The sequence below is a fragment of the Euphorbia lathyris genome, chromosome 4 (assembly GCF_963576675.1).
Source record: "Euphorbia lathyris chromosome 4, ddEupLath1.1, whole genome shotgun sequence".
Taxonomy (NCBI): domain Eukaryota; kingdom Viridiplantae; phylum Streptophyta; class Magnoliopsida; order Malpighiales; family Euphorbiaceae; genus Euphorbia; species Euphorbia lathyris.
Window position 1 is genome coordinate 19,210,344 of NC_088913.1, and position 10,367 is coordinate 19,220,710.

At 37.2% G+C, this 10,367-nt stretch overlaps 1 protein-coding gene across 6 annotated transcripts; it reads left to right on the top strand.

The window, feature by feature from the left end:
* Positions 1-3,693: 3,693 nt before the first annotated feature.
* On the top strand, positions 3,694-9,351 carry LOC136226242 (uncharacterized). Of its 6 annotated transcripts, none has more exons than XM_066014606.1 (4): positions 3,694-4,026; positions 4,271-5,683; positions 6,033-8,625; positions 8,974-9,351. In XM_066014606.1, the coding sequence occupies exons 3-4, from the start codon at positions 7,950-7,952 to the stop codon at positions 8,985-8,987; spliced, it is 690 nt and encodes a 229-aa protein (XP_065870678.1). In that variant the 5' UTR covers positions 3,694-4,026; positions 4,271-5,683; positions 6,033-7,949; the 3' UTR covers positions 8,988-9,351. The 6 variants fall into 6 exon arrangements, 5 of the variants coding, with proteins under 5 accessions (XP_065870678.1, XP_065870675.1, XP_065870677.1 ...); XM_066014603.1 differs by lacking the exon at positions 8,974-9,351 and adding an exon at positions 5,792-5,946 and having other exon boundaries at positions 6,033-8,967; XM_066014605.1 differs by lacking the exon at positions 8,974-9,351 and adding an exon at positions 5,792-5,924 and having other exon boundaries at positions 6,033-8,967.
* Positions 9,352-10,367: the final 1,016 nt, after the last annotated feature.

The window sequence follows — 10,367 nt, forward strand, 5'->3', positions numbered from 1 at the left end:
CACAAAAAATTACACTTTGAGGGTAGTTCCTCTTTTGGTCAGTACGATGGTGTTGAGCATACCAACACACATTTATGGTGTGTCCCCTTTTTCCACAACAGTCACAATGACTATTCTGCTGAGTGTACCATCTATGCTGACCAGTACCTTGATACTCAGCATTTGGATAGAACCTTTTCTTAGCCGATGTACTCAGCTGGTTCTGTATAGTTGTGATGTCCTTTCTCAGCTTCTTAGAGTCTGATTGGACTTCAGAGACAAAACTATGCATTATTTTTAAATTTTCATCTTGCCTAGTGTTGTTCTGAAGGAGATGTCGAATGTCACTCAGTTTGACTTCCTCGATCTCATCACATCGCCTGCTGAGTGCTCTAATTTTCTTATTACACTTTTTGGTCAGTGTATATAGATCACTCAGGGCGTTAACCATTTCATTTCTAAGCAAGAGAAGAGATGTTACCTCATTGGAGTGTTTCTCTTGGTCAGATTCATCTAAGAGGTCAGCTTGCTTAGATTGGCATTGGTCAGCAGATTCATCAGCCATAAAACATATGTTTGCTGACTCCGTGGCATCAGCTTCTGATGAGGTTGACTCATCACTGTCACTCCATGTTGCCACCATTGCTTTTCTGCTGCCTTTCTTTTCTTTCTTCAGAGTGGGACATCTTGACTTAATGTGCCCAGTTTGATGGCATTCAAAGCATGTGACAGGCTTCGAGCTGTCCTTTTTGTATCTGCTGTCGCTGGGCTCAGCTTTGTATTTATCGCTTCTCTTGAATTGCCTTTTGCTGTTCTTGTCATTCTTTCTGAAACAGCTTCTTCATTTTTCTGGTGAACATAGCCATCTCCTCATCGTCTGATGAGTCAGCTTCTGTTGAGTCGGCTTTCATGACAAGGGATTTTTGCTTCTTGTCCTCAGTTTTCTCTTTAGCTTCAAAGTTTTTCATGGAGATCTCGTGGGTCAGCAGAGATCCGATCAGCTCATCATATTTGTATGTAGTTAAGTCCTGGGCTTCTTCCACAGCTGTCTTCTTAGCTTGCCAGCTCTTGGGTAGACTTCTCAAGATTTTCTTCACCTGCTCTTCTTCTGTGAAGTTCTTGCCGAGTCTTTTCAGCTCATTTATGATGTTGGTGAATCTAGCGTTCATTTCAGAGATGTCTTCATTGTCATTCATCTCGAACAGCTCGTATAGTCTCATGTGTTGGTTCACATTTGATTCATTGACCTTGCTGGTACCTTCATAGGTCACTTCCAGCTTCTTCCATATTTCCTGTGCTGATTCACAACCTGAAATTTTGTTGTACTCTGCAGCATCTAACGCACAGTGAAGCATATTGATAGCTGAAGCATTATTTTGTAGTTTTCTAAAGTCATCCTCTGACCACTCAGTTTCACTCTTAACAACTTTCTCGTTGTTTACCATTTTGTAAGGCACAAACGGGCCTTGGACTATTGCAAGCCATGCACTCATGTTTGTAGCCTGAATAAAAATTTTCATCCTATTCTTCCAAAATGTATAATTTGATCCGAAGAACAAGGGAGGCCGACTAATAGATAATCCCTCAGGGAGTATCTGTGTTGTTTGATTTCCAGGAAGGAAACGAGTGCTGTTCTCGGCCATTTACAGGGATCAGCTCAAGATAGTTTTATCTTTGAGTAGTGAGCTACTGGGCTCTGATACCACTTGTTGGTCCCTTGTAATTAGTTCCAATGGTGGGTTAGGAACTAATGTAACTTTTTCGCTTAATTACGCTGACTTAATTTAATTCTTTAAATTACTTTACTCAGTTTTGGTCAGCAAGGCTGAGCGAGATGTAAGATAGCTGTAGTTAGAGGCTGACTAGAGCCGTTTTACTTGTGAGTTGGGAATTAACACTTAAGGTCAGCTTCCAACTCAGCACTCTAATTACTCAGTGTCAGCTTATACAATTTATATCCTGAGTAATTTAAGCAAGCAACAAATACATATATATATGGAGAGAAAGGGTTAGAAATTACTCAGCAGACTTATCCTGGTTCGGCCTCACCGTCTACGTCCAGTCCCCAGAATCCTTCCGGGCTTTTTCAATCTACTACTGAGCTCTTTAAAGGTAGAGCACAAACCGTTTACAAAGCGATTGAGTATGCAAGAGTACCATCCTCTATTCATCTACTCAACCCTACTGAGCGCTATAACCGAACACTCAGATTTTCTCTACCACTGAATACTAAAACCGAGTACTCAGCACCACTCTCTCAATTTTTACAATTGATACAAATTTGTTCTTACTGGATGAAGAACACTTTAGATGAATACAAATTCAATCTAGACTTTTACACAGAGATAGGATTTGGGTGTAAGTAATTGCTTTTCTTGTTTGTATGTGCTTGTATGTATACTTTTCTTTTTGTACTTCGGCAAAGGATCCAAGTGATGAACTTGTCCTTTTATAGTGAAATATGATGCTTCAATCATTTGAATTCGGATGTACCCGTTGAATTCAAACAGTCTTCTTGCGTCATTCACTGGTCAGCATACAGATTTGCAGGCCAATCCTGTCGTCTGAATTTAGCAGGCGTCGGGCTTGTCTTCTTCCACCAGGTTCGTCTTCTAGCGCCAGTTTTGTCTTTTAGCCAAATGCCAGTTGACCCACGCGTCTCGAAATTGTCTCTTTGCGTGATTACAAAGCTTCTGAATTGGCGCAGATCCTTATCGGTTTTTGTCTTTTAGTTAATGGATCATTGGCCATGTCCTGATGAACACTCAGCTTGACTTAATAGACGTTGCCTTCGATCTTTATCTTTGACGAGGCTGAGTCACGTTCCACTCAGCTTCTTCGGTCAGCTTCGTCTTCAAGCGTTTGTTCTGAAGAAGACGTTTCTTCTATTATGCTGAGTCGTGTTCTACTCAGCTTCTGTAGCTCATGCTGACTTCGTCTTGTCTTACTTTTTATTTATGTTCTCATTTATAATTATACTCAACATTGAACAAACACATTAGTATAATTAAATCAAAGCACTTAAATTTAATTGTCTTAATCATGGATTAACTTAAATAATTTTGTCAAATCAAAATCATGTGGAAAGGTGTTTCAACAAATGTAACTGAAAAAAATTAAAAAAATGCTCTTATTATCATCGATTACTTAAAAAATTAATTTTAATACTTTGTTTCGTAAAAAAAAACATACCACATACCTTTATTTGCAAACTTTTAAACCACGGACCTCTATTCGCAAACAAGGCAAACTACGAGCATTTTTTTTGTATTTTGCCCTTGATTTAATTTATCGACAAACTTATTCAGAATGTCCGATGTGATAGTTAAATAACAGTCAAATCAGTTTTTTTAAATTTTTGATAGCGTAGTGCTAAAATTGATTTTTCTTAGAAACTCTTGGATTAAATTTACATAATTTTATATGTTAGAGTTAAATTTGCACTTCGCTTAAAATCAGTTATTCTTGATAACTAAATTAGCCTTTGTAGCTAATTATCTATTAGACTCTTGCAGTGCTGTTCACATGCTCCTTAAGGAGCAAGCACAATTTGCACATTAGCCATTTGCACATTAGCCATTGGATTTGGATTTGTTATAATCCAATGGTTCAAACAAAATACTGCTCTAAACCATTTTCTAATTTTCTTTTTTTTTTTGGTAATATTTTCTAATTTTCTTTAAGACACACTAATATAAAAAAACCCTGAATTTAAGGAATAGAATCCATGAGAGAGAATAACTAATTAGAAAGAGAAAAGCCACAACGTCATCTTCTCAGAAGAACGCAGAGGCGGTGAAGAACGAAGAAAAAGAGGCACATCCATTTGTTTCCTGGAATTAAAAGAGACAGAGAGTTAGTTGATCAGTCTTTGATTATGTGATTTCAATTTCTGAAGAATTTCACGGAAGAGAGATAGAGAAGAGACAGATCAATGATAAAGCTGAAGAAGGGGAATGGGAATTAATCAGTCTTTGCAGTTCTCACAATCTGAGCTTTTCTATAAAAATGCATACATCTCTTCAGATGAGAGATTTTTCATGGATGGTAAGTAATGAAATTTGATTTGGCTATTTTCTTAAGTAATTACAAGCCATTGGTCCTATTTGATTTGGCTATTTTCTAATTAAATTCTAATGGTATTCCTTAATTATTTTTCTTAATTACAATTAGTTGTTGTTCTTTTGAATGTAATTTCAAGTTGGTTTGTCAATCGATGGATCATGCCTGAGGTTTATTTGCTATTAAGGGAGGTTGATTTTCCTTCTTTCTTTTGTCGGTCCGAGGGCAGCATAATCAAAGGAGAGCAGCATTCTTGATGTTTTTCGAAGGAGAGCAGTTCATACTAATTAAAAATTAAAGCGCTTTTGCTTAATCAAAGGAGAGCAGCATTCTTGATTTTTTCAAAAAGAGTCTGCTGCTGTAGGAGTGCAAACTACAGATACAGCTGATGGATAGAGATGCGAGCTAGCCGTTGGAGTTGCCGGGATATGTGGGTTACAGCTTGTACCCAACCTCTACAGCAATCCAACTTGAAATTACATTTAATTTTTAGTAATTACAGTTACCAAGCAGAACCGTACAGCTGGAGTTCTATATAACTTTGCAGAGGGAGAGAAATATTCAGAGCATTTATTTGTTAGAGGAAATATGTTATCAACAGCTTCTTCACCAGCCCTAAATGAAGATATAATAGGTTCATGTGATCTTAACTTCTTAACCAAATGTTGAATACAATGATGCCTGCCTTTTGCTATAGCTGTTTGTAAAAAAGCTCATGTTGTAGTTACACCATATCCAGCACAAGGTCATGTTGGTCCTCTAATGAAGCTAGCATACAAGATAGCTAAACATGGAAGCAAGGTTACTTTTGTCAATGCAGATTACATACAATGTTGTGTTGTTACTGATACAACAGTTTGGTGGGGAATTGAAGTAGCCAAGATATTGGGGATTTATAGGAGTTTATGAACGCGTATCTGAGCCTTACGGAGAGGGTTGACCCTCTTGTCTGGAATGTGCTTGTCTTGCTTGATTGATTGGCTTCCCAGTGCCATATTCTCTATTGGAGGATTCTATTTCTTTTGCACCTTTGGGTCATAGAAGAATAAGGAGCTGTGTGCTATCAGTAGTTTATTGAGATAATTGTCAAGTTAGAAGAACTGGAGGGGGAACTAGCACAAAGAAGAATGCTCGGCGCTACGCCAAGTGAGTCATTTAGAACGAGAAGTGGGACATAGCTAAATTGAATATATCTGAAGTAATATCAATTATGATTTCATGGACAGATGTTTGCTTTCAAAAGGTACTAAGGCACTTGGACAAATGGCAAGCCCCTAATCGGAGATGAGAGTTTTATTTCAGAACTCGAAGCTAGTGTATAAATTATAGAAAATGAGCATTCTGAATTGGCCCAAAAAGTTTCAGAGTTATCAGCTGAAATAGTCTCTGGCAAGGAAAAACATATTCGTTTGCAGGCAGATTTTGATAATCTTAGAAAAAGGGCAGAGAAGGAAAGAATTAACGTTACGAGCAAGGGAGAGGTGGACAGCTTTGAAAGAGCTAAGCAACAATTAAAACCAGATACAGAAATGGTGAAGAAGATTGATACAAGTTACCAGGGCATATACAAACAGTTTGTGGAGATTATGAGGAGCATGTGGGTGGGTTCTGTAGCAACAGTTGAAAACCTTTTGATCCCCTGGTATGTATATGCGCCAAACCAATAATTTAAATTACATAAATTTGCGCTTCAAAAGATTCATTTTTGTGTATCCTCTGAAAAAGAGTTCTGATTTCTTACTATAATTAGGGGTGACAATTCGTGTAAGTGATCAATGCTCGTGCTCGTGTCAATTAATCGAGTTAGTGTTAAATGAGGCAGTTCTAACCCAATCCAAAATTTCGTGTTGTAATCGTGTCAACTCAATCGGATTCGTCTAGTGGTGACATTCATTTTTTTATATAGTAATACTTTTGAATATTTATATCATTTTTTGATTAGCAATTTAACTTTGACCATATTTGAGTTAATTTCTATGTTCTGGTTGCAGCTCCATGAGTCTATTGCACGAGAAGAGTCTGAAGAATACAAGGAAGGCATTACAATTCAAGAATTCAGGCGTGGATTTCGTTTGGGAGATAGGCTTCTGAGACCAGCAATGGTTAAAGTTTCTGCCGGCCCTGGTAAGAAGAAAGCCCCTGTCAGCGTCGAACAACCTGCAGCAATAGCTGCTAGCATAGATGGCCGATAACATCGATCAATGCATAAGGTAACTAGTATACAAAATCAACTGTGATCGATAATGATTGTGCTTCCTTCACTTACTGCCTTAGAAAGGAAGAAGCTTAACTCATACGAACCTCCTTGCATTGTCACTGTGCTCTGTTTTGAAAAGATTTACAGTTGATGAGATGCTGCAATCCGAGCTACAGTCCGATCAGAAGATTAAGTGGCTATTTTTTTTCCCCAAATCCTATAGGATTCGACTTCAACCAACAGAGAAGATGCGTTGTGGCTTTTCTCTTTCTAATTAGTTATTCTCTCTCATGAATTCTATTCCTTAAATTCAGGGTTTTTTATATTAGTGTGTCTTAAAGAAAATTAGAAAACGGTTTAGAGCAGTATTTTGTGTGAACCATTGGATTATAACAAATCCAAATCTAATGGTTAATGTGCAAATTGTGCTTGCTCCTTAAGGAGCATGTGAACAACACTGTAGACTCTTGTTAATATATTCATATATTAAGGGTAGAATAGTAATTCAATATTGTAAGGATTAGTGTAAATACTTGTAATGTTAATATCATTAATAAGAGAGTTTATTATATTTTGTTCCCTCTTCACATGGTATCATAGCATAATACTCTTACTCTCATGTCTATTAAGAAGATTTCATTTTCTTAAGGGACCTATCCAATATTCTTTCCTTTTTGACTTCTATTCACCACATCAAAAATCTAATTCTTGAGACTCTCATTTTGCATTTTTTCAAGGCTGCTTTTGTGGTTTCCAGGTCTTGAATAAATCAATTTCTTTTTCCAAAAGCCTTATTCAATCTCTTTTCAAAAGCCTTTTCCCTTTGCACGTTTACCTATTACGGCTACATACCTAGCTTTCTTCTTTACACTATTCATTTCTTCTTTGTGGTTTACTTCTCTGCGAGTCATCAATGGAGAATCCGATGGATACTAGTTTTATTGATTTCGAAGTCGACGATCTCTCGTCGGAATCCTCTCCGCTGCCGTCTGAGCTTGCGAAGTCACCTATACCGCCACCGGAGTTACAATTGACGGAGCTGTCTTTTAATCACCAATCTCCGATCTCGAAAGTTCGATCCGCTACACATCGCAAAACCTTCTTCATCAGGGAAACTTCATCTTAACGGATCTGGTAAAATTTCTAATCAGCATATATCTGATTCTTCTGTTCTCAAAGAGAAGCCTCATACTCTATTTTCTGGTCAGTCTCCTAACTTTCATACTAAAACTAATGTTGATCCATCTACACATCGTAATCATGCTTCGTATGTTGAAGATGAGTACTCTTAATCACTCCAGTTGAATACTGCTGATAACCCTGGGACTTGCCTTGTTACGACTCCCCTAACTGGTACTAATTACATCACTTGGAGTAGAGCAATGTTACTTGCTCTTTCTACCAAAGAGAATCTCAATTTTGTCCTCAGTGACAACTTCACTCCTTCTAAAAATTCACCTGAATATCAGCAATGGAAACGAGCAGATTCCATGGTTATCTCTTGGATTTTTAATTCCATTTCTAGAGATTTGGTAGATGGATTTGTTTTTACTTCTTGTGCTAGAGCTTTCTGGAAGGAACTCGAACAACGTTTTGGCGGGTAGAATGGACCTCTAATTTACCAACTGAAGCGAGACATCAACGATCTTGGAAATCTCTCTGTTGCTCTTTACTTTACTAAGTTGAACATTTTTGGGATGAATTGGCATACATGTGTCCTATTTCTGTATGCACTTGTGAAGCCTCTGAAATGTGTGTTTGTTTGTCAGCCAAGAAGGCATATGAATCTCATAATGCAGATCTGTTAGTGAAATTCCTCATGGGCCTCCGGGATGAGTATTCTAATGTCAAACATCAGATTCTTCTTCTCGACCCTTTGCCTAGCATACACAAAGCTTATTCTATGATTCAAAATGTTGAAAAACAGAAAGAAGTGTATTCTGATGTTTCACAACTGGAGATTGCTACTCACACTTCAGGAAATAAACCTAATGTTCCTACATCTTCAGTTTCTACTCGAGGACAGAAACGGGACTCTAGTAATAAAGCTGATCGGTTTTGTACTAATTGCAACAAACCAGGCCATGAAAAGGATACATGTTTCAAACTCCACGGCTATCCGGATTGGTTTCAGGAATTCAAGAAGAAATCAAAATCTTCTAAACCAAGAGCCAACTGTGTTTCTTATCCTGCTGATACTCCTCTGGATTACTCTGATTCTGAAGTTCAGGACAACAAAGAAAATTTCCATGTGTCCAATTTTACTGTACCTCCTGGTTTTGCACAACTTGTTCAAAATGAAAAAGTTATGAAAAGCAAGATGAACTATGGTGATGATGGTCATTCTTTATCCCCTGCTCCTCTATCCAATTTCTCTGGTTTTGCAGGTCACAATTTTCCTTCGCTTCCTTCTATTGCTAATATTGTTGTTCCTATTAGTAATATTCCTCCATTTTTTCTTACATCTGATTTTCCTATTTGGATAATCGATACCGGTGCTACACCTTACTCAATTTACATCCCATACATCTCTACTTACCAAAAACTTGGTTCATTTGCCTGATGGCTCCAAAAATATTATTGAACATATTGGTACAGTTCATATTGGACCCAATTTCATACTTAAGAATGTTTTTCACATTCCTACTTTTACACATAATCTGTTATCTGTTGGAAAATTAATCCATGATTCTAAATTGGTGATTAAATTTCTCACTAATGTTTGCTTATTTCAGGACCCACATTCTAATCACCTAATTGCTGTCGGTTTCTTTTATGGCGGACTTTACTACCTCACATCACATTAATTCTCTCCTAGTGTTTTAGAACAATTTACTTGTAATGTTTCTGCTCATGTTGTGACCACTAAGGTTGACAGTTTATGGCATTATCGTTTAGGTCATGCTTCAGTTTCCACACTAAAACATATTTCTGAGATTCCTACTATTGTTGATGATTTGTTCTGTTCTGTATGCCCTATGGCAAAACAACACCATCTTTCATTTTCTCGGACTACTATTTCTACTAGGTTTCCATTTGAATTGTTACATATTGACCTATGGGGTCTTTTTAAATTGGTTACCCTTACCGGTGCAAAATATTTTCTCACAATAGTTGATAATTTAACACGTGCCATATGGACAATTTTACTATGTACCAAAGCTCAGGTTTTTTAAGCTATTCAAACATTTATTTTGTTCATTGAAAATCAGTTTAACGTCACAATTAAACAAATACGGACTGATCACGGTACTGAATTTCTTAATCAAACTTGTTTTGATTTTTTCCGTACTAAAGGCATTATACATCAAAAATCTTGTGTTTACACGCCTCAACAAAACGGCATTGTTGAACGTAAACATAAATTCTTACTTGAAATAACACGTGCACTTCTTTTTTTGGATGCAAATGTTTTTTTTCCAATCTTCAACCCTCTCGTGATAAATTGGATCCTCGAGCAATTTATGGAATTTTTGTTGGTTACGCTTTGGATCATAAAGCCTATAAAATTTACAATCCTCAAACAAATAAAATAATGATTTCTCGGGATGTGGTATTTCATGAGACAATTTTTTCCTTATTCTTCTATTTTTTCCAATTTGCCTCATCAGGATACTACATGTGCTCCTTTATTCCCAAATATTAATATATCACATACATCTCTACCTACCTATAATTTTACTTCTACTTCTCCTACAATTAACAATATTCCAACTCACATTGCACCTCCAAATTCGCCTAACTCCTCTTCTGACCCATTACCTACACATACTCCAAATAATCATAATTCCTCACCTGAACATCTAACACAAAGCCCACTTTCACCTATGCCAAATACTCTTTCTCCCTCACATCTTGATACAACTATTGAGACTTCCACTTCCCCTAGTACTATACCGATAACTTGCTGGATCCGCTTTGATATTCTTTGCCGGAGTTACCTGCAAAACAAAACCGGGGACAGGATCTCCGGGAAAACTCTCCGACGATCAAGTCAATTTTTGTAAAAATGAGTCTATAATTTAGCAATAGCTTTGTGGGAAAAAATGTGAACGTACCTCCCCCCTTATTCTTAAGGCCTTTTATAGGTGTTTTTTGGGTAACCGCCGAGGGCGGTTACTCCTTAGTG

What these genes read in the sequence shown, in the direction of transcription:
- LOC136226242 (XM_066014604.1), top strand. Translation starts at nt 7,950, where the DNA reads ATGTGTCCTATTTCTGTATGCACTTGTGAAGCCTCTGAAATGTGTGTT.